Here is a 23,091-nt window from a genome sequence, read left to right as displayed (position 1 = left end):
TGAGTTTCCATCATAGGTCAGGAGTAAGACATGGGAATACAATGGCGTGTACTTTTCCAAATGTTGCGAGGTTTTCCCAGCCAGATTCTGTTACCTGTCTGTGTATAGCCCTCGGGTCGAACTTCTCTGCGCTTTCCATTCATGGTCAACCGCTTTCGTTGTCGCTCGCCATCATCACCATGCGAGACCTCGTCTTGTTTATGCTACTCTCTCGGATAACCTGCGCCCAGGTTACACAGCATGTAACCGACCTCTCGATCTTTAGCCTCCTCGCCCCGTGTGCCTCCTCCGCCATTGCGAACAAGGTCAATACCCTCACCGCGTCCACTGCCATTGGATGTGGCACCGCCGACCCTGAATTGCAATCTTGCATCTGTTCGCAGAGCGACGTCTCAAGCCAGGTCGCAAAGAATGTGTCTGAAGCTGTACAAAGCCGCTGTGGCCAGACCGCCACGGATGATCTATGGAGTGCCTCTGAGGTAATGAGGAAGTTCTGCAATCCGGGCGAGGCAGTGACACTTCCAACACCGACGATGGGTACTGTGACGCAGTTCATTACCGACATCGACAAAATGAGCTTCCTGCCACCCTGTGTATATTCTGGGATATCATGGGTCGTCATGTTCTCGGTACAGTTTCCCCACGGCAACGGACCCGAATCAGAGACCTGACGGAGTTGCAGGCTTCATCGCACTGCCCCCGAAGCGCTAGCCTGTATGCGCCTTGCGTGTGTAGCAAGAGCGACGTCGTTGACCTGGTTCGCTCGAACCTGACAAGCAGAATCCTCGATCGATGCGACAACAGAGAAGACGTCGAATTGGCTGACCAAGTGTACTCAGAGTACTGCGCCATGAATAATGGTACCACAGCCTTTGCGGCGGTCGCCATGCCGCCAGGAGATAGTACGTACATGAGCGAGAAAGTTGATGAAAAGCACAGCTTACAGGAACTAACTCGCTGCAGTGACATATCACATCACAGCCTTATCCCAATACTCTTCTCTTCCCGAGTGCGCCAGAGAGGCTGTTTCTAGCGCTGTTATTGACGTGAGTCTCGGCAATGGCGCTCCACAAACACCGAGAGAACAAGTCTGACGATAGCTGCAGCAAACAAGTTGGAACTGTGCTGCAGGCCCACAAGCCATTGCCTCGTGTGTGTGCATCAAGGAGGGAATGCTCCACAAGGTCTATGAGAGCATGACAGCACGCGCAGGAATCAACTGCGGCTTCACAAACAAGGAGCCCATGTATTCAGCCATCGATGTACTGAACTACTACTGCAGCGCCGCCGAGAACAAAGTTGTTGCTCTGGTCACTGATACGGCCACCCAACTGTACCCTACAGCCTCGGAAGGCGGAGGAGCTGGGGCGGATGGCGCGAGGCAGACGGGGGGTAATTCCGTAAACGATGACCAAAGCGAGAGCGGTTCAGCATTTGGCCCAGGAGTCATTGCTGGCGCTGCCGTTGGGGGCGTTGTTGGCCTTGCTGCCATCATTGGGGCTGTCGTCTGGTTTGTGCGGCGACGCAGGAGGGCGCACGATGCCAGGATGGCTGTCATTGCGCCTCCCAGTGATCACCCCAAGCCAGAGCTCGACGGCAGCGGACAGAATGCACCTCGCGCCGAGCTTGGTGCTCTAGTGAGCAGCTTCACACAAACACAAAAGTCATTGTCGCCTGATCAAGAGACTGGCGGTTCTGAACTCCAGGGCACAACCGTCGTTTTGGCAGAATGGCAAGGCCCGCCAGCGGAACTGAGTGGGGATACTTATGAAAGACGCAGGCTTTGAAAGACGGATAGATTGGTAGATATGATCATGTCGCCGTGGAGGCGTTTATCATGGGTAGAGTTCGAGCGATACTTTCCAAGCTTCGTAAGAGTCTAAGTCACTCGGCGTGGCAACCCAGTGCTCCTCTTCGAGCGGTACGCGTTGCCTGCTTCGGTATTCCAGCCCGCCTTGGTATTCCAGCCGGCTTGAAGTCTCGATCATCTCGCCAGGCCAAAGCCGTAGTGTCAACTTTCTCCAAGCTATCAAACTCGCTTCTGTGCGCAATCCATCTGTGGCGTAGCTAGCCGCCCCTCGGAATCACCTGGCTCCCGCAGCGCTTCCAGCAAGTTGGAGCCTTTTCTTCCCGTCCGCCATCATTGCCCTGGCGTCTCCGACGAGAAGCGCCTGAATGATGCAGCAGCCGCACTCTTGCCAAATCTCACCTTACACTTTGGCCAGCGGCTTCTTGTTGATTCTCGCCCGCATCAGTGCTGCCAAAGCCGTTGCTATCAGAGTCACCGAGCCCGCATAGAACATGGCTGGTCTGTACGCGTGCAAGCCGACCTCTGTACCACCGTATGCTTCGAGTAAGGAGCCAGCAATGGGTGCGCCCTATTCATGGTCAATCAATGGAAGCTCCGTGTAGACTTGGTAAACACCCACAAAAAGATATCCAAACACCCATCCCGTGACGATCATGCCCATGGCCGTAGACACGCGAGCAGACCCAAATACGTTGCCTACTACCGTCGGCATCGTTGCAAACACACCGCCATTCGTGAGTCCGTTGATAATGGCAAACACCACCAGTGGCGCAAGGCTGGTGGATGCCGGCCACAGCGCGATCATGCTCAGCGCGTTAATGATGAGGAACATCGAGAGCGTGTTGAGTGACCCTAGAATGTCGCATAGGTAGCCGCTGAGGATGCGCCCGATGGCCGACGAGAAGTTGAAGCCCGCCAGGACCGCGGCACCTGTCGAGCTGCTCAGGCCCATGGACCGTCCGTAGAGGGGGATGAAGAAGGGAGGCACGAATAAGGGGAACACGCCCACCAAGCCCACCAAGAACAGGATGCCGAAGTTGGGCTGCCGGAAGAGCGTCCAGTCGACGAGTCCGGTGGCCTGGATAGGGGTCCGCTCAACAATGAGCCATGCGGCCGGAAGACCCGTGACGGCGAGCGCGATACCGGTGATGCGGAACGCCCATTTGACCCCGTACTGCTCAATCATGGCATTGGAGGCAATGCTCATGACGGCGCCACCGAGACCGCCGCCCGCGTACACAATGCCGTTGGCCAGGCCGCGCTTCCTCTTGAAGTACTGTGCTGGCGCTAGCGAGATGGCCATGAAGCCCGCACTCATGCCTATGCCGAGCAGAATGCCCGGCAGGAAGAAGAGGCCGACGGCGCTGTCAGCAACGAAGCCGGCGCCGATCTGAGACATTGAATTCATTACGACGCCTGCGAGCGCCATCTTCCTCGTTCCCAGCGACCGCATGGCCCACGCAGCGAACAGGGCGACGACCGACATGAGCGCCGGCGACAGCGAGCCGCAGAAGGAGAGCACCAGTGGCGACCCGACGCCCCGTTCCACCAAGGCGCCCTGGTACACGCCCCAGCAGTAGCTGATGCCGATGTTCCAGAAGGCCACGACCGCGCAGGCCATGACAATGACCCAGCCGTAGCCGCCGTCGGGAACGGTGCTGTCGGCCAGGCGCGACGCTTCGAGTGCTGGGTCGGGGTCGGTCAGCCTCGCCGTATCTTCTAGTCGGCCAGCCCGGGTTTGGCGCAGAGTGGACCACCGGCTCTGGCCGTCGAGAGCGCTGGACCGGAGATCCTCCAGTGCATATTCAGTTGCCGCCGTTGTCGCTGTTGCAGACATTTTGTCGATGGTCGAGAGATGCGCTGTCGTAAAATCGGTTCGATTCCATCACTGCAGAGAAAATGGCTTTATTTGATAGTTTGTTGGACGCTTGAACAAGGCCCCCTCCTACCGCCGGATTGTGACTCAATAAGGCGCATGTCGACGAAGGGCGCGTTTGATGATGGAGGAGAATTTAATTTTAGTCTCCGTTACCGCAAGCTCTCGGAGTAAGCTCTCGGAGTTAGGTTTGACCAAGAAAGATCATCTTGCCGCCGGCTACCGCATGCAATTGAGGCTCATGACATCAATTTCATGTGCATATGATGAACCAAAAGAAGAGACCTGATGTGGCCGAAAATCTGAGGCCTGTAGGTCGGCGTGAGAACCTTGTCTACATCCAAAATCCGCCGGCCGGAATGGGGTGGATGCCGTAGATCGAGGGGCGCGGCGCCAGCGAATCTCTTTTGTATGCATTTCCTCTCGTCAGCCCCTCAACCTCCACAGAACCCAGCCCAGGAGTCCACCTGAGGTGATCCAATGACCCCAAGCCCTATGGCGAAGAGCGCCTCCCCCGCACATCCACACCACCAGTCCATCACCGAGTCTCACCGCCGACAAGATAGCAGCAAATGTCGTGACCGCATTGTGGTTGTCTTGCCACTGTAGTCCTGCCAGCGACAGTCCATAGCTGACTTCGCGGATGCCCTTGAACAGCATCAATGGTGATGCGGTGCCGATTGACGTGTCGCGCGAGAGCGAGGGCGTTGCCTCTGCAAGCTCAAGTGGCAGGCCGACATGAGCGTATTCTTCTGTGGGCTTCGCAATTGCCATGAGCCCACGGCCGATGCAGGCAACGCCGAGTATGTATGCTGGGACTTGCGAGGGCGCCATGGTTCTTTGTTGAGATTATGAATGTTGTAGAAGCGCTGGGTATGAGCGTCCACTGCAGACGCACCGGCGGAGTTAGCCTTGATCGCATTGCCGTGTCAGCACGGCAATATTCAGATCCGGGTTCTATCAACGATAGTGATCCCGCCAACGCCTGAAAACACTTTGCTGACACGAACCATTTCGCTGTGCGCGCCCCATATTCCACACGATCACCATCTAATCTTCGCTTTCATAAAAATGAATCCAGGATGAGATACATTTTACCTAAGGGTCATCAGTGTAGGCATTTTTTAAGCACGAAACGATTTGGTAGTCTTCAATGATGGATTGAGCATCCCATGCTGGGCGGCTCACCGGCCAAGACACGTAGTGACATGCATCGCACCATTGATATCTTGCATTCCCTCCCTCACCATACATTCACCTAGTTAAGCCACTGCAGCGTAATCACGAACAAGCGCCGTAAGCGCCGATGAGGTCCTGGCGACTTGCACAGAGAGTGCTGTCTTCTACGTCTCTGGATTGTTAAGTGACTCGAATACCCGCACAACAGCACCCGGTATCACTCAAAACTTGGCGATTATCAGCACTTCGAGGCTATCTCAGGCACTACTAGTAACGAGTCACGTTGCCAGTAACCTTATCCAAGATCTAGAGTTGGAGCTGAGAGAAGCATCGAGTGAAAGATCACGAATACAAACTGGCTTGAGGCACAGTTATCGAGAGCAATGTAGAAGCAAAGATTAACCCGGGCTGCTGACAGCGCGGCAATCTTGAGGCACAATTATCGGACCGAAAGATTCTGAGTGCACCTTGATACTAGCAGAGCACTGCCTTGCTCGCATAGAAGATGGTTAAAAAAGTGGCGAAGACGATGAAACCAGCCACGTCCGGGCACTGTTTGAACGCAAAAAGGGGAAGAAAAGAGTGGGAGGGGACCAAGGTGATCAAGGTGAAAGCAAGGTATCTCTAGTTTGTCGATGCTGTAGATGCTGTCAGAAGCCGTGAATTTGGAGGCGGAGCTGAGAAGAAAATGCATAACGGCAAAGGCTTGCACAGAACGTCATGAGATAAGTTAGGAAGAACTTGTTTTGGTTGTTTTCGTTTTGCAAAACAAGGGGGATTTTTATGCTTCGAGGTTTTGAGGCTCATTCATGTCTGGTAACACATGTCGGGATACTTTTGTTTGGGTATACAACCCGGCCTTGACATCGTTGTAGTCCCGAATTCTTCATATCATGAACTCCACGTGAAGTGCGTTCGTCCTCTGACCTGTGACAGCTCACTCGCCAGCTGATTCGACCCTGTGTTTACCACCCACCCACTTATACAAGACGTTACATCAGAGACGAAGCAACAAGTGGCAGTTGCATCAATCGGTTCAAACCAATCTACTGCAAGCGAGCGATTGACCCAGACAATCGATCTTCGACGGCATAGTGGAGCTAAGTGTTAGCGCACACACATGCCCGGTGTCAGCCCGTCACCCACGGACAACACGAAGACAACCCGGACAGTGACCACCGGCAGGCCGGCATCCTGGCGCTTTTACCCGCTATGTTCCTGAGACTGATGGTTTAAGCTGCCATGTGACACCCATCCGCCGCGTCTGGGCCTGACCTGAAAGGAGTCCAACGTCTCCACTCCAGCCAAAGAGAAGGCCACAGATCACGCCACTTTTGACGCATCCCAGGTTGGCACGAGCGGCAACCCCGTCACATCACCGAGGCATATCCGCCCGACCGACGAAAGGGAGCATAAGAACGGCGGTGACCCCCGAGTGTCGAGTGAGTCGGTCTGGTCGGTCTGTCAAACTCCGTGGGGAGAGGAATTGGCAAAGCATCGTACCGCGCTGAAACGTGTGACCAACCGAGATCCCGAGCGACCATCACTCCTCTTCCCACGGGCAGCATCACAGCGAGTACACAAAACAAGAATCGCGACAGGTAGGCAGACCTGGTGCGTCCGCTGGCTTGGGAGGGGCTCTAGCTGATGAGGCTGGGCAGCATCAGAGCTTGACGACAACTTGACGGCACCATTACCCAACCGACACAGGCTTACGAAGACCGATTCCCAACTTCGCAATGTGGATCACGCGACTCGTCTCCCTGACCAACTTCGCCGTGGCTTCGTCGGCACTCGGTTTCCAGGTCTTCGTTCTGTACCCCTGGCACGAGCAGCTGCAGCGCGACTTTGAGGACCTCAAGAAGGAACACCTGCGAGTGCTGGATGCCATCCGTGACATGGATGTCGAGGTCAAGCACGAAGCGAGCCGATCCATTCTGCAGCGACTAGGATGGCGCCAATAATGGATTCCATTTCTGGGTGAGGGATGAACAGACGGTCTTCGGAGTGTTAAAAACTAGAAATACCCAGTCTTGCGACTCCAATCGATTGCCACCAAATCCTTAGCCCGCGCTTTTGCAGAATTGCAGTGCCGAAGACCACGAAACCCGATCTAGTAGGACAAAGTGATGCAATGTTACATGATATTCGACAACAGTGGTAGAAGCAGACTGTCGGGTGCTTGACCCTCGACTGAGGCTCTCGCCGGCTCCGGTATCATTGCAAGACAACTTATGTAATTGCGTCTCGGTATCATTGCAAGACAACTTATGTAATTGCGTCTCGGATGTGATAGATAAAGCTGCCGAGTAGTTAGTAGGGTGATCAACACGACAGGTGCCTGTCGCGGTTCCGACTGAGCATGGGTGGTCTGAAGCTACGATCAGATGCCTCGGAGAGGGAACATGCTTCCGTCATGAACACGAAATGTCTGACCTCGACAAACATATCAAGCCGCTGCAATCTAGGTTCAACACGCTCAAATTTCTGCGTTGTCCAACACGGTTCGCTTCTACGCTTTCTCTCGCTTCAGATACCTCGCCTCCCTAAACGTAAGAAATCGAAGGACCTGTCACGGCACTCACTAAAACTCATGGGTCCCAGGTGGAACAACCTCCCGAGGAATATTGAACTTCCCCAGCCATGACGTCCAGGTGCCGGGACAAGGAATCCCCTTACCGTTCATTATCTTAGCACTCTTTACCGGCTGAAGTCCTTACAGACGTGGAGACTGCAGCTTTTCCTGCAATAGCACCAGGGCTATCACAGCTTGTCAGACGCGCTGCGTGAGTGTTCTACGAGGAGCCCCAGAACCTTCTACCAGTGACAATGCGGAAACAGGCAGTGGGAGAAGTCTTGCACTCGGACATTCGACCCTGCGAATGCGTATTGCCATGCATATGAACCAGTCATTCCTCTAGCACAACGCTTGGCCAACATCGTGAAGCAAGGTCTTCCAAGTCTGCCAGAGCAGTAGATGCCACATCACTGTTGGACTGTTGGCGCAAATCTTGCGGGTTCATTCAACTGTTTTTGTTTGGTACTCATCTCTTCATCTTCTCGCTCGCGCAAAATCATGCTGATTCTAATCATACAAAACTGTAATCGAGGGGCATTGCCACTCCACAATGCCCGGACGCCGGTCTCATGCTCTGTAATGAATGACGGGGTATCGTACCATCTCTGAAACGCCACACTAATGAAAATGAAAATGAAAATGGAAACAGACAACGCAATCGATCAGGAAAAGCCTTTCCGATGTAATGCAGGTGAGGACCAGAGCTTACTGACCCTTCTCAACATCCCTCTCCTTGGTGGCTTCGTCGGGGGAAATGACGATAGCAGGAGCGACAACGGGCGACTCGTTCGCAGAAGCGCCCTTGCCGGACTTCTCTTCCTCCTCATCTTCGGCCTTCTTCTTGAAGACCATGCGCCAGACCTTCTTGAAACCGCCGCCGATGGCGCCGAAGAAGCGAGACGAGACCCTGGCTACGGGGCGATAGATGAAGAGAACGGGCACACCGACCCTGTGAGCAATGGCGCCGAACCACGCATCTGGGAAGAAGCGGATAAGGACAGCCATGGGCAGGGATAGCATGGCGAGCACGACACAAATGGCCCACTGGACACCGTCGATGGGGTCGGGAGAGATGCTGAAAGCCTCCTTGCCGACAAAGATGATGGCGACCTGAGCGCCGACCATGATGCAGTTGATGCCGATGAAGAAGGGATTGCGCTGAATACCTTCGAAGATATTGAGCTTGTTGTCAAGACGACGGTTGTTGAACTCGTTGAAGATTTGCATCCAGACAAACGTGTTGAAGATCATAGTGTCAAGCTCAAGCTGCTTCTGCGCGTCGCTAGTGTCGTATCCGAGGATGCGGGCGCCAGCGAAGTGCAAGATCAAGGTCGCCGTGAGCTGGAAGATGGCCTGGCCGATGATCATCTTCCACATGTTGAGAGTGATGAGAGGAGCCTTCTTGCCCTGCGGCTTGCGATCGAGGATCTTCTCGGTGGGAGGGTCGGTGGCAAGAGCGAGGGCAGCAAATGTGTCCATGATGAGGTTGACCCAAAGGAGTTGCACGGCAGTGAGAACTGACTTCATCTCGGGGTGCGACACAGCACTGATGAATGCCAGAAGGACGGCTGTGATGTTGACCGTGATTTGGAACTACATCTGTTAGAACAAGCCAACGCACGCTCACAGGGCGCTCAACATACCTGGAGGAATTTCTGGACGGCGTCGTTGACTGCACGTCCCCACTTGAGAGCCGTCAGGATGGAAGTGAAGTTGTCGTCCATGAGAACAATGGCCGAAGCTTCCTTGGCCACCTCGGTTCCGCTGATGCCCATAGAAAAGCCAACGTCGGCAGCCTTGAGTGCGGGCGCATCGTTGGTACCATCGCCCGTGACAGCCACAGTGTCGCCCATGGCCTTGAGTCGAGTCACCAGGATACGCTTGTCCTCGGGCGAAGAGCGAGCCAGGACCTGAAGGCGGGGAAGCTGCTCGGCGAACTGCTCCTCGGTAAGGGTCCTGAACACAGGGCCTTCGAGAATCAGGCCGCCTTCGGTGTAGATTCCGCACTCGGTAGCGATAGCCTGGGCAGTCACAGCGTTGTCTCCCGTCACCATCCTGGTCGTGACGCCAGCACCGGCAGCCTTGCGAACAGCCTCTGGGACGCCGGGGCGGACAGGATCCTGGATACCAACGACACCAAGGAAGACGAGGTTCTTAAGAACAGCAGCAAGATCGGCATGGCCATCCTTTGACTCGACATGCGAGGGAGGCCACTGCGGGAAGTCGAAGTAGACCATGGCGATGGTACGGAGAGACTTCTTGGCGTAGGCGGTAATAGTAGCACGAAGATGATCGCGGTCGCTCTCAGTCATCGAGCTGATTGCCAGAGAGTTGATGTCGACGGTCGAATCGCAGTAGTCGAGCAGAATCTCAGAAGCACCCTTGACGAGAAGTCGGTAACCTCCGTTGCCAGGCAGCTTAACAACAGCACCCATGCACTTCTTGCTCGAGTCGAAAGGCATCATTTGCGCAACAGTCTCGTTGGCTCGGGTCTCTGCAAGGGACTGCATGCCCATGTGGTTGCGAGCGAAGTGCAGCATTGCCGTCTCCGTCTTGGATCCGATGAAAGTAGCCTCACCATCTTCCTCACCCTCAAAGGCGGTCGAGTTGATGGCGATGGACTGAACAATGAGCTCCTTGGTAGCAGCAGGCAGCGAGCTAGCGAACTTGACAACGCCAGTGCTCTCGTCAGACTCCGACTTGGAGAAATTGGCAGAACCAAAGGCGCCGGCAACAACAGTCATCTTGTTCGTGGTCAGAGTACCCGTCTTGTCGGAACAGATCGTAGTCGCGTTACCCATCGTCTCGCAAGCGCGAAGGACGCGGACCAGGTTCTTCTCCTTGAGGAGGCGGGTGGTTGCGAAAGCGAGGGCGAGGGTAACAGCAAGAGGTAGACCTTCGGGGACGGCGACGACGATGATCGTAATAGCGACAATCAGGATATCCATGAAGGCAGAGCCCTTGTCGGCAGCGGTGCGGGTGTCTGTATCGAGCTGGGCGACGAAGCGGAAGAGCAGGACAAAGAACAGGAGGGCGGCCGAGGCGAAACCAAGCTTAGCAATGGCCATGGCGAGACGCTCCAGCTTCTTCTGCAGGGGTGTCGCGTCCATCTCAGTGCGGACAGACATCATGATCTTGCCGAAGCTCGAATTGGTGCCGACGGAGGTGACCACGAAGGTACCCATGCCCTCAAGAACCTTGGCGCCGGAGATGATGAAGGGGTCGAGATCCTTGGGGGCGTTGCCAGTCTGCAGCAGGTGGAAGGCCTGATCACCGGGAGTCTTCTTGAGAGCATCAGACTCGCCGGTAGCAGACGACTCGTCGCACTTGAGATCATGGCCGGTGATGAAGATGCCGTCGACAGGTACGAGATCGCCAGGCTCAAGGTGCAAGACGTCGCCGACGATGATGTCGTGAACATTGATCATGAAAGACTTGCCAGAGCGGATGACCTTGACCTCTCGGTCGTCCTTTTTCGCGTTCAGCTTAACGAATGCCTTTTCCTTCTGCCAGTCGTTCAAAGAGCCGACGAGGGTGACGATGAGGATGGCAACGCAAATGGCTACGCCCTCGACCCAGTCGACAGAGGGAGGATCATCGGGCCCATGCTCGACGCCAAAAGTCTCATACAGGCCCAACGCCAGCGAAATAATGGCAGCACCGGTCAGCAGGATCAGGATGGGGTCCTTGTACGTCTGCCACGCCAACCTCCACAAGGGCGTGGCCTTCTTGGCAGGCAAGGTGTTGGTGCCGTAGGCGCTGATTCGATCCTTGAAGCTCTCGCCAGAAGTTTGATACGGGGCGAGACCCTTGACGCCATCAGGCAATACGTAAACTGGGGACTTGTTATTCGTGGCGTCCTCGAAAGTCACACGACGGGAGACGGTGGTTTCGTCGATGCTCAAGCCCGACTTGAGATCGGTCTGGAGACCCTTTGCCAGACCATTGACGCCGCCGAGGGCATAGAAAGCCGAGAGAGACTTTGGGTTGAGAAGTTTGTTGAGATGGCCAGGGCTGAAGGCGAACGAGCTGTCCGCAGCGTGGAAGTCGCCTTCAGAACCGGGATCCGGGCGAAGGGCGGATTCAACATCTTCGATAATGATGCTGCCGCTCCTGGAACGTATGCTGGGGGCGATTGTGCTACCGCCGGGGGTCAGAAATGGGTTGGAATGGGTCGAGGTCGTCGGAGAGGCTGCTATTGTGTCGTCGTCGCCAGACGATCGCGGCCTGGATGTGCTGACGTGAAGGGAGGGAATGGCGAGGCTATCCGAGCGATTCCTCTGTGCTGTGGTGTTGTTGGTTGTGGCGGCCGCTGGAGGCGGCGGAGGCGAAGGTGAGCTGGACCTCCTAGGACTTTCATCGCTGTCTTCGGAGACTCTTGGGCTGGCCGTCTCAATCTGAAATACCGGCGGCGTGAGGCCGTTGCCGTTGCTGGACGACGACGCCATGGTGTATGTGAGAATGAGGATGAAAGGTTGTGAGGCAGGAGGGGAGGGAGGGAGCGATGCTATGTGGCAGGTGCACCGACGGTAAGTCCCTTGCAGTTGAATGTGACTGGAGAAGTTGGGGTTGCACAAGATGTCGCTTGGCGTAAGAGGTTGTGGGTAATATATTGAAGAAAGACAGACGCCACCCTTGGAGCCGGGCAGTGCTTGGGAGGCCTAAAGGTTTCGCCCGACCGCAGGTGGGCAAAGGTAGGCAAGGTGGTAGGCGACAAGTAGTGACGCGCTTGGGAGGGCGATTTGCCTCAAGGAGTTTCGTCAAACAGGTAACTGCGCCTCGTGGGGTCCCTACGTTGGCGGTCCTCGGGGGGCGTGTAATTTCAGGCGGACAGGCTTAGATTCGGCGTCGGTAATGGACACAGGGCAAACTTGAAGAGTAGAAGAAGGTGAAAGAAAGCTACTGCTGGATCGGTAGTCACAGGCGACGGGTGAGCTGGAGCTCGGTGCAGCTGTCCAAGGTCTGGTTTGGTACATGTGGAGGGCAGTGCAGCTTTCGGAGAACGCTTCCTTGTCTCAGCGATTAAGAGATTGCAGATGCCAGAACCAGATTGGAGGCAGCGAGGGGGGCAACGGGGCGGTAATTGAATGAAGGTCTCGGGGGTACGTCCAGGAAGGGCCCTGTCGAACGTCGATGAAGAGCTCAGCGCTGTGACAGTACTGGTCTGGTCTCATCGTCTGCTCGGTTTCGGGGGGTGTGCGAACAAGCGGGTGGATGGGCAAAAGGGTACAAGGAAGAGGCAGAAGGGGGGCTGTGCAGGCCTGCTAAAAGTTTCTAGACGGGTCGAATACCCAGTCGATCACTGGACGGGGGCGAGTCGCGCGCTCGAGGAATCATCCAGGCCATGGAAAGGGAGAGGGGCCTTTCCCCACAAGAGGAGAAGCGTGATTGAAGCCCCTGATGTAGGAATCAAGCAATGCTTCGGGTCTTGGCGGATGTTTCGCGAGGAGAAAACTTCGCCGTGAACCAAAGAGGGGGGGTAGAGGGCGCCATGGTGATGTGATACTGCAGCATCTGTTGGAACGGCTTCCTGAAGTTCCCTCCCTTCCAGACGCAGTATCCAATGAAGGGTCGAGTAGACGGCCAAAAGCGCTGGGACAAGGACCACAGCAAACCCGTTTGACCCCCAATCCTTGGGAGGGGGGACTGCATGAGAGGGGAGGCATTGAGGCTGTGCAGGAGCACGAAAGCACGCGAGTGGGCACCCAACCGTGGAGGATGGTTTCTGGTTTGTCCAATTGGCGCTCGTCCAAAGGCCGGACCACAGCCATTTGCAGCGCAGGGAGCTTTGTCATTTGTCTGTCGAAGGTTCGATACGTTGGTTTTCCTGTTGCTGGTGAAGTGCCAAGAGGAACATTGACGCCTTTGGGCGCCAGCGTCGAGTATTGAGCGTCTCGCCGGTTCATCTGGGGGGTTGGCGTTTGGAGCTCGATTCGATGCGGTCAGTCAGTTCACCGCCGAAACGAAACGACGGACACGAAGGCCGGCAAGTTGTACGTTGACTTCGGCCTAGCTGCCATGTACGCCGGCAGGGACGCCGTACACAGTACAGCACCAAGGCCTCAAGGTCGGACCGGCACCTGGAAAGGTACCACTCCCCATCCATCCTCGCCATCCCAACAGTGTGTAGAGGTGGTGGACCGAGCTCGGGAAACAAAGGCTTCTGTCGGATCGTCAACCAGTGTGTGCTGTACAATGCTCTATTGCGTCGTGCATCTTAGATCTGGGCCCCTCCCTCAACGATCTCACGCCGTCGGACTGTCAACGTGCGTTCAGAAGACGATAGCTGGATTAGGTCGAGTCATTCGTTGGGTGACCATGTCGGTCATCGATCGTGGAGGCGCAGCACAGCTCGTGTTACTTCTCTGGCGGCGGCCTCTTCCTCAGTCCAGCTCCTCGGGTCCTCGTTGCACGTGTCTGGCTCTGGTCATGGACCATCGGGGTCGAGACGCTGCGATCGTGGTGCTTGGTAGATTTGGGGCGATGGAGGGTGGAGAGAGCTGCCTGGTCGACAGTGCCTGGTTGACAGGCAGCACACGACACCAGCACCGTTAGTAGTTCAGCAAGCAGGCACGATACAGCCAGGCACACAGAGAAGGAAGGAGAGCTCCAGAAATCCACTTGCCTCCATTCTCTCTGAAATTCCAGATGCCCACGCCAAGCTTCGCAGCAAGACCCCCGTATCCCGGCCTGTGGGGGGGTTCTTGCCCTTCACGATTGGTCCGACACATGCCAAGCATGGCGAAGCAGCCAGGATAGCCATGGCGTCAAAGAGAGGTCGCTCCTGATGTCATTGGCTCAGGGGCAAAGGGCTCCCTCCCGCACAGCAGGACCCCTGATAGGATCGTTTAACCTTCCGAACACGATCGAACCTTCTCCACTTCCATCTCTTAGCGGCCGCATGCACATGCATCTCCCCTAAGGTGCCTGCTGAAAGGTCACGTACCTACCTCCTTTCGGTGCACGTCGCAACAACGAACAGCGAACGGCCAACGGCGAAGCAGCGTCACGACCTGACCTGGAGATGGCATCTGATCGCAACGTGAAGCGCAGAGAATCGGATATCTCGACTTTGCCTCCGCATCACCACGTTCTGGATCCCTAACGACCTCGATCTCGAGTGGCGGTCATCAAACCTAGTTCGTGACGCCAACCTCGTTTAGCCCCTGGCCTCAGCCACCTTCGCCTCGCCTTCGAGGCCTCCGTGACTTCTCGCCGTCTGGCACTTTGTCTGGACATGACAGAGGTACGGCATGAACTCTCGCCGACGGCGAACCACTATTCTTCCCTTCGCCGTACCGCACACTGCTTCTCTACTAAGGTACACGGCGTCGCGGCGTTCCGTGTTGATGCACAGCGCGCGTCGCTCGGGGACTTGATTACAGCGGGCCAATCTCCGCGGTACGCCATCTATTTGCTTCGCCCCGGCTCCTCTCGCATTCGTCGTAGTAGCTGTCGATCACTGGTCGCTTCGAGACGCTTCACATCCTGTGATTCCCAACCACATGTCGCATGTCTTGGCATTATACAACCCAGTCCGAACATGACACCGCCTTGGCAACCAGGAGGCACATCTCGATGGCCGCGAACAGTCTGTCTGCCTCGCTCCGTCCCAGGTTGACGCTGACGCTGACGCTCACGCTGACGGTACAACAGCTGCGACGAGCAGGCAATCAAGTAGAGTTAATGTTGACGACGCCCGTCCACGACGACAACCTCGTCACCACCGGCCAAGCCTCGCCCGTGACGGAGTGATCATGAAACTGCTGACGCTCGTACTTGCTGAGCCTCCCGCAAGCGTCGTCTGGCCGCTGCGGAGGGCCTGGGCGGACCTCCGTTCCTCTCCCTTGGCCGTCTCGCATTCTTGCTTGAGCAGAGTCATGCGTGTGCAAGCCTCCCAAAAAGAAAACACGACCAGCTCACCGACAGCCATGCCAGTTTCAATTTCAACAGTACATCCAATGCGCCATGTCTCTTCCTCTCTGGCCGTGCCTCCTTCGCCTCGCGGACACTTCCTGCAAACGGCAGCTCGCAACTGGCAACGATGCTGTTTGGCTGTCTCTGCAATGAGGCTGTGCCTGCACGTTCTTGGCCCATTCGACGCCCGATGAGGCATTTTGTCGACTCAATACTGCATCAATAGGATTGAAACGTCTGGATTTTGACGTCTTGGCATTATCCATTTTGTGATTCTTGAAATGAATCATATTGCAACGCCAGGCGCATCATCGGCCAAGCCTGATGATCGCCAAGTGGATCTGCACCGGCTGCCAAGTTGTCCGGGAGATGAACATGCCCCTGTATCTCCGGTGATGGACTGCAACGGTTTTCTCTTTCTCTCTCTTTCAGTGCCAGATTCATGTCCTGGGTGTGAAAATGACTCGGATTCGGTCCGCGGAAGTCGCATGACTTTGGATGCTATGGTGGCCGGATGATGACCGAGGTTGGTTATCCAGCACTTGTGATTTTCACCTCGTAGGGTTGAGTTCAAGACGACAAGGACGAGGTGAACGTCAGAGAATGCGTGTCATTGCTTAGCTGGAAGGCTGTCGACGTGAATTCGATCGCAACGTGGTATCGCTTATTGCGTTTCCGTTGATACAGATGGCCCGCTGATGTTCCAAGTGGCCAACCCATCGAGACAAGTCATTCCGGCTCAAACACTGGTTTTGAACTCCTCACGATATTTAGGTGTTCTTTCGAAATACTGTCTTTGGGTGCCATCTACTTGAACTCGATGCAGTGACCGGCCGGCGGAAGATGAAGTTAACCATCCTGTAATGTCAGACCAGCTCCCTTGACAGTAACCTTCGGACAAGAGCCACCTTCTCATGCTATCATGTACAATCCTAGCAGCCAGTCTAGTCCCAGACCCTTATTTGCATCACGCTTGCTAAGCCAGATGCCGCGAGCATAGACGTTCCAGCCTACAAGTGTCCTCATGAACCATGCGGATCACGATCTCGACCCGAGAGCAGAGGAGTGTTGAATTGGAAATAAACACATACCGATGTTCTACCACTAGTCGTAGCGTGTTCCCATTGGACTCGTGACGCAATTACTGAAATCTCTTCGGCCGTCTGAACCAGCAGATCGCCACCTGGTGGATTACTGCAATAGGCCGTGTATCTCAATACATCTCGATGATTTCACCAGACCTCATGTGACGGCCATTGATACCGTTTAAATGAAGTAGGGATAGCATCTAGTAAGCCCCTGAGTCCAGCTCATACAGCCTGGAAGTCAGTACTTTCGTGCTCTTAATGCACTCCAACAAAGACTGATAAACGTCTTGTGAGAGCCTATTATAGTTTATCGGTTAAAAATCTCTCCTCGGCTTCTTATTTCCTTTACACTTTCATAGCAAAGTGAAGTGACTATGGTACAGTGGCATAAATCAGCAGATGACACTCTTTTATTCAGTTTGCAGTTTACTGTATATACTCAAATCTTAGCCCCATGGATGATTGAAGAATTATTCAAGTTCTGCAATGCTAAACGTTCACTGTCTATCTTTATAATCACCTCAGACCCGCCAGTACATGATCAATTGTTGTCCAGTGTCTTAAAGACAGGGTGGTTGATGAGAACTGATCCTATATTATTTCACCACGTAACAGGGCCTCATCAATGGTAATCGACGATCGTTCAGGTAATTTACTGTACCTGTGAAGCAGACTATGCAATTGAGATACTTCAGGGCATTCATTGCCTATGGAGGTTCGTCCATCAGCCTTGGACTAGATGCGCATATGTGCCCTTATTTGTGGTTCCCTTGTAATGCAGCTCCCACCCTTTCCCCATCGAAAACAAAAGGGCTCAGAAATAGATCATGTCAGATGCAGCAGTCTTCTCCAATGTGTTGAGAGGATCACCACATCCGTTTGCGCATTGCACTATCTGCGGCCAAGATTACCACCAAGGGGCCCTTGATTTATAGCTACAGAAGTGACACGGCCTTGTTCCTCCCGCGCGACTGTCCAAGCATTGTTAGCTTTTGCTCTTGGGTACTTGAAAGATGCTTGAACTCATATCACGCTGAGGTCTCCGCCTTTTGACCTTGAAGAGAGACATTTACAAATTAGATTACTGAGATGTATATACAAGTATAGATGCCGCAATCTAGCACCTCCTTCCCTGCTTTCTATAGTATGCAGAAGAACTCCAGCACCGATTACCAGATTCGTCCAACACCGGCACCGAGCTTCGTGACGAGCGGCACGAGCTTCAGCGGGGTGAGCTTGAACTTGTAGTCGGCCTTGTAGAAGTCGCCGACCTGGGTTATGTTGACACCAGCGTTGCCCCAGTCGTTCTCTGCGCGATACCGTCAGTAATAAATCTCGGGCTGTTTCCGCTTGAGTGGGAGAAGGGGGACAGCACTTACTGGCACCGAGGTTCGCATAGCCGTCGAGCTCCTCGTCGCCGCAGACGCAAGTGTTGGGCGAGTCCTCGGGGATGACCAGGCCGTAGGAGCTCAGGGCCTCGCGGGTCTTGCCGCGGAAGACGTTGCCCTCGACGAGGACCTGGTTGTCGGAGCGCGAGTGAATGGCCTGGTAGAGGAAGTCCTCGTAAAGGTTGTTGTAGACGTGCTGGCGGCCGAAGCGGCCGGCGGGGCCGCGCGTGCCCATGTTCTTCCACCAGTTGTGGTGGTAGGTGACGTGCAGCTTACCGGAGTCGATGTCGCGGAAATCGGGGTTGTTGCCGATCAGCGAGGACTTCCACTATCATGATGCGTTAGCAGGCGACAGGTAACTGATTGTTGTGTGTGCTCAACGTACGTGGTCATGGAAATAGTTCCAGCTGACGGTGATGTAGTCGGATCCACGGATGATATCAACTTGGCCGTCCTGTTTCCTTGATTAATCGTCTGGTACCATCAAGACTCTGACATTGAAGACATACGTAAGCATCAGGTCCCTGGGTGATGTCGGAGGTGAACTCGTTGTGATCAACCCAGACACGAGTAGAGTTGCGGATAGTGATGCAATCGTTGTCAACAATGTAGCTGATCTTGAGGTTCTGGAGGATAACGTTGTCGCCGTTGAAGACATCGATACCAGCACCGGTGATATGCGCCGACCAGCCAACGCCGATGAGCGACTTGTTGGAGCCGACCTTGAGACGTGCAGCTAGGGTGATGTCGCCCTTGACGCGAACGATCTTGGGGTCGTTGCCGGCAACGGCGGCGATGAGCTCGGCTGCTGTCGTGGCCACGACGGTCGGTCCGCCCTTACCGCCAGTGGTCACGCCAATGGGGTTGCTCTTGGCGAAACCCTCGACATCCCAAGAGGCAATCTTGAGATACTCGAGAGGGAAGGCAGAGGTGACGCTGGCAAAGGCCACGAAGAGGAGGCCCACGTTGAACTTCATGGTGAAAGATCGGATGGGATAGGACGAGGAGATCGGGCGGCAGAGAGACGGTGGTCGACTGTAGCTGCTGAAGAGCTTCTTTTAGCCATCAAGATGGATCGTCGTCCATGGTATTTGTACTTTTCTTCTGGCTTCCCATCCTACAGCTGTCACAACACAAGTGTCCTACAACGCCGAGAGTGTCAAGATGCTGACCAGACAAGAGAGCTTCCCCCCAATGTCGAAAGATGCGCCACTCATGCGGAGAACCCCTGCCGTGTCCATGGGCCGAGCCAATGCCATTGCTTGCCTATATTGTGGCTCCTCGTCGAGTCCCAGGAACGATCGCGCCACACTTCACCCGCCTTTTGCCTCGCGATGCCAGTGGTGGAATTTTCGTTTTTCGTTTTCCCGTTCTGGGGCCAGCGGAGCCCTGCGGGTCCGCTCGTGGCGCGTTAGCGATTGCTGTGCATTGCATGGCAGAAGGGCGCCGCGAGGAGCACTGGTTGGCTTCAGCGGAGGAGTTCATTGATCCTTGGTGATGTCAAGAAACGAGCAGATGAGGGAAAGGACCGGCTTTCCTGGGAGATGAAGGGGAGGTGGCGTCTTGGAGACGGCCTGTGAACGGTGGAAGATCAAGGGGAGCTACCATGAGCTACTGATGCCCTAGTGCAGCTTGCATGTAGTGAGGTTGTTCTCATGGATCGAACAGACGATCCAGCGCTCTCTTCCTCATAGCTTGATGCACTTAAGCACGTGGGGACTACTTTAAAAAGCCTGGGGCAGTTCCACTTTCTTTGGATGCCTGCGTCGTGGCATTTTGACTGCCTTGGGACAACAACGTTTTAGCAGTTCAAGACGGTGGTTGGCTGTTGGTACCTCAGGCCTTGCCGGATTGCCGTGAGGTCAGGTCCTGGGCCGGCTTGGATGTTGTCGGGTTGCAGATTCTGCACCATGAATCATGAAATTCGTCGAGTTTATCGCGAATAAGCTTACCAGCATTAAAGTTGCGGGAGCCCCGACCAGATGAAATGACATGTTGCAGGCTTGAGCTGGCGTGCGGGCAGAAAGGGCGGCGTATCGGCATCCTTGATTCCGCGGCGAGCCCTAAAGAGATTGGAGGCGCCCGCCCGATTTCGGACTCTGCGCCCTACTGATTTGGGCTCGGCTACCACGGGCTTGGCATGGGGGAGCCCTGTTCATGTCGGAGACCTCAGCAGTGAAATGCAGGCGACGCAGGCATGGTCTTTGGGCGGGCTACTAGGCCAGACAAGGAGTCTATGAGCCGTCCAAGAATACTGAAGCAGTCTGTCTGTCAGCCGAAATGACCGTCCCGAAAGGGGCGAATTGACCACTGCTCTACGTGCGCCGCCATATCTATTTCAACAACAAGGTGCTTTGAAACGCTAGCATCACCTCAAGAGGTATGCAGTCCGTCGCTGGCTCTTGATAAGCACAGAAAAGGCACACGAAAAAATGTGATTAGACGTACCTTCATTACTTTCGTCGACGGCGGGGTATGGTTGACAGCCGCTCTAGATGCACAGAGCAGTCTTCAGGTTCTTGATTGTCTATGAAGTAGCAGAATTGTCAAGATCCTGAGGTGGGGCTTCAAAAGAATTGTAATAGACTTAGTTTCAGCACCTCTCGATTGTCGAGATGATAGCAAAATAAGCGCCTCCTCTTTGGTATGCTCCGATGCAACTTGCGCGGGACCTTCTGGGTGTGCGTGATGGGAGGCACTTCCATGCGGGGCTCAATAGCTGTAGTCTTTCGAGCGATGACTCGGGACGCATCGTGGGGTTTTCCAGGGAGCTGGGATGCTTGATTTTCGGTAGATCGGCAGGCTTCACATTCTGTTGAGCGACGTCGCTAATTATCCTGTAATTTTAGGGACTTGGCAGACCACATACCCAAATCGGCCACGACGTTCATGACGTCTACAAGACTCTGAAGAAGTATGATCCATATATCAGAAAAGACTCAGTTCACGTAGCATACTTGGTGGCTCTTTCCCAAAGCGTCCCTCGATTCACAGAGTCGTGTATCTGTATGCAGTGAGCTAGAACTAAGATAACCGATTCAGCTGTCATCAAAAGATTTACGCCCGATCGGAAAACGATCAGGCTTAGCTTACCTCTATCATCACCATGAACTCTAGCAATTTACAAAAAAAAAAAAAAAAAAGAAAAGACAGTCGTCCATGGGAGATCCGGATAGCTCATTCTGTTGCGCAAAACTGAGCAATCCAATTTTCCAGCCCCATTAACAAAGTAATCATGCAAAGCGCCCCTGCCAGAGTAACAACTTACTATCGAATAGAAAATCTATAAGATTGGTTTTGCCAGGACGCCTCTACGGAGCCATGGAACAGAGTGCTAGTTAGGGGCTAAGGACTACGAGATCGTGTACATAAGGGTTGCGACGAGCCGTACAAGCTGCGGAGGGCAAGAATTACGATGTGTACTTCCCCCATACTTATTATCTGTTGCGTGCGGACTTGATTTGAAAGACCTTTTACTTTGCACAACCTCATGCTTTGACATATTTTCCGTTAAGAGTTTCACGCAATATCCCCCGTGTTACCTGTTTCGATAGCCAACCCCCCCCCCCCCCCCCCCCCCCCAAGCGCCCCCCACGCCTGAGCAGCCAGCTGACCTCTTGCTTCCACAATTTCCTCTCTCAACTCATTGCAATTTGCCTTGAGATTGATGGCTCATTCACAAAGTCCACCAGAGCGGAGTGGGTGGCGAAGAAAGCCCCCTTGGGCTTGTACTCCTCGTCGAACATCAACGGCTTCGCGCCCTCGACCCACGTGAAAGCGTGCTTATCTGTGAAGCCCCAGAAGCTGATATCGGTAATGCCGGAGTCCAAGATGTCCTCCATGACAGATCCGTAGATCTCCGTCACGAGGGTGGTGTTGAGTGAGTGGACGTCCATCTCTGCAACTGTGACCTCAAGCCCGAGGCTAGTGTACGAGTCAACAATCTCCCGAATCACGCCCGGCTCAGGACCGACCTCGGTCAGGTGCATCTGTAGCGCAACGCCGTGAATGGGCACGCTGTCCGCCACGAGGCCGGAGACGACCTTGTAGAACTCCTGGCGCTTGGCGGGGATCGTTTCCACTAGGTTCTCGTTGATAAAAAGCTTGGCGTTCGGGTCCGCGGCGTGGGCGATGCGGAAGGCTTCAGCGATGTAGCCAGGTCCAAGCACCTTGAAAAAATGGACTTGCGGATTCAAACCGCCGCCCATTGTCATCATGCCTTCAGTGACCACGTCCCAGCGATCCATTTTTCCACGGTAGCGGTGCATGAGGGCTTCAAAATGCCGCGTCATGATCGCGCGGAGGGCATCCGGGTCGGTGATTGCCGTGACGTAATCCGGATTGCAACAGCTTGAGATGAGGCCGTGGCCTTTAACGACCATGCCGTTCGCTTCAGCAAAGTCGACAAGGCGGTCGAGTAACGGCCAGTCGTAGTTTCCAATGGTTGGGGAGATAAAATTCCATTTCATTTCATTTTCGGGGGACAGGCTGTTGAATTGCTTGGCCAGGATGGCCGCGAACTGAGGTTCGTCGAGGTAAGATGGGTTGATCGCCCCGGAACCGATGAGGATGTCTTTCTTGGCGGCTTCTGCCCTGAGTGTTGAGGCTGTTTCGCAGACAACACCTTGGACTACGCTGGTGACCAGGAAACCAACGAAGAGAGACTTCATGCCAAAGGAAGACATGATCTCGAAGAGCATATGTTGTTGATGGCTATTTCGAAAGGTGTAGCTGTAGTTGTGTTGCCTGTATCTGTGGAAAAGTAACAGCGGCCACCAGTACCTTATTTATACGTGTCTCAGGACGTTCAGGTAAACGTTGGCATAAGTCCCCGAAGGCCCTGCGAGTCCAAGAACTTGATGCGACGATGACGAGCATTGTGACTATGGTAGGACGAGTCAAGAGCTTCGTTAATCGTCATCTCGACGCCCACCAATAACCACGGATGTGCACCCACCTTGGGTCGCAGCCAGGGCAACCCTCGGACTTTCAATTTGATCATGCTCAGTCAAATGCCTTTTTTAGTTCGATTGTTTCGTAAGTAAACGTCTCTCATGATGCCGGTGGCGTTGAGATATGCGCATGCTTTTTTACTACCGTTGTGTAAAACACCTTTGCCCGCTGGGCGTTGCTTGTTCGTCGAGAATATTGCTCGTTTAGCCGTCGTTGCCATGGCTCGTACCTCGTTTCCTCTCAGCTCCACCCCTTTCACAATTACGAACGGATCTCCACGAGGCACTTAACGAGCTTGACGA

At 54.5% G+C, this 23,091-nt stretch overlaps 6 protein-coding genes across 6 annotated transcripts; 2 read left to right on the top strand and 4 right to left on the bottom strand.

Moving 5' to 3' along the window:
• Nucleotides 1–179: 179 nt before the first annotated feature.
• D7B24_001138 (uncharacterized protein) lies at nucleotides 180–1,787 on the top strand (the record flags this gene model as incomplete). Its single annotated transcript, XM_028635383.1, has 4 exons — nucleotides 180–629; nucleotides 683–902; nucleotides 964–1,046; nucleotides 1,107–1,787. 4 exons carry the CDS (start codon nucleotides 180–182, stop codon nucleotides 1,785–1,787), a joined length of 1,434 nt encoding a protein of 477 aa, XP_028498058.1.
• Nucleotides 1,788–2,378: 591 nt separating this feature from the next.
• D7B24_001137 (uncharacterized protein) lies at nucleotides 2,379–4,520 on the bottom strand (the record flags this gene model as incomplete). The annotated part of the gene is made up of 2 exons (XM_028635382.1): nucleotides 2,379–3,670; nucleotides 4,229–4,520. 2 exons carry the CDS (start codon nucleotides 4,518–4,520, stop codon nucleotides 2,379–2,381), a joined length of 1,584 nt encoding a protein of 527 aa, XP_028498057.1.
• Nucleotides 4,521–6,604: 2,084 nt separating this feature from the next.
• On the top strand, nucleotides 6,605–6,829 carry D7B24_001136 (uncharacterized protein; the record flags this gene model as incomplete). The annotated part of the gene is made up of 1 exon (XM_028635381.1): nucleotides 6,605–6,829. One exon carries the CDS (start codon nucleotides 6,605–6,607, stop codon nucleotides 6,827–6,829), a length of 225 nt encoding a protein of 74 aa, XP_028498056.1.
• Nucleotides 6,830–8,148: 1,319 nt separating this feature from the next.
• On the bottom strand, nucleotides 8,149–11,891 carry PMC1_1 (plasma membrane calcium; the record flags this gene model as incomplete). Its single annotated transcript, XM_028635380.1, has 2 exons — nucleotides 8,149–9,036; nucleotides 9,087–11,891. The coding sequence occupies 2 exons, from the start codon at nucleotides 11,889–11,891 to the stop codon at nucleotides 8,149–8,151; spliced, it is 3,693 nt and encodes a 1,230-aa protein (XP_028498055.1).
• A 5,726-nt stretch (nucleotides 11,892–17,617) lies between these two features.
• Nucleotides 17,618–18,813, bottom strand: D7B24_001134 (uncharacterized protein; the record flags this gene model as incomplete). Its single annotated transcript, XM_028635379.1, has 4 exons — nucleotides 17,618–17,757; nucleotides 17,828–18,164; nucleotides 18,222–18,290; nucleotides 18,346–18,813. The coding sequence occupies 4 exons, from the start codon at nucleotides 18,811–18,813 to the stop codon at nucleotides 17,618–17,620; spliced, it is 1,014 nt and encodes a 337-aa protein (XP_028498054.1).
• Nucleotides 18,814–21,474: 2,661 nt separating this feature from the next.
• Nucleotides 21,475–22,521, bottom strand: D7B24_001133 (uncharacterized protein; the record flags this gene model as incomplete). Its single annotated transcript, XM_028635378.1, has 1 exon — nucleotides 21,475–22,521. One exon carries the CDS (start codon nucleotides 22,519–22,521, stop codon nucleotides 21,475–21,477), a length of 1,047 nt encoding a protein of 348 aa, XP_028498053.1.
• Between the last annotated feature and the right edge of the window lie 570 nt (nucleotides 22,522–23,091).

Source organism: Verticillium nonalfalfae (assembly GCF_003724135.2).
Source record: "Verticillium nonalfalfae strain VnAa140/NRRL 66861 chromosome Unknown scaffold_12, whole genome shotgun sequence".
Lineage (NCBI taxonomy): Eukaryota > Fungi > Ascomycota > Sordariomycetes > Glomerellales > Plectosphaerellaceae > Verticillium > Verticillium nonalfalfae.
The sequence above is the reverse complement of the archived record's forward strand: the minus strand, read 5'-3'. Positions and strand labels throughout refer to the sequence as shown.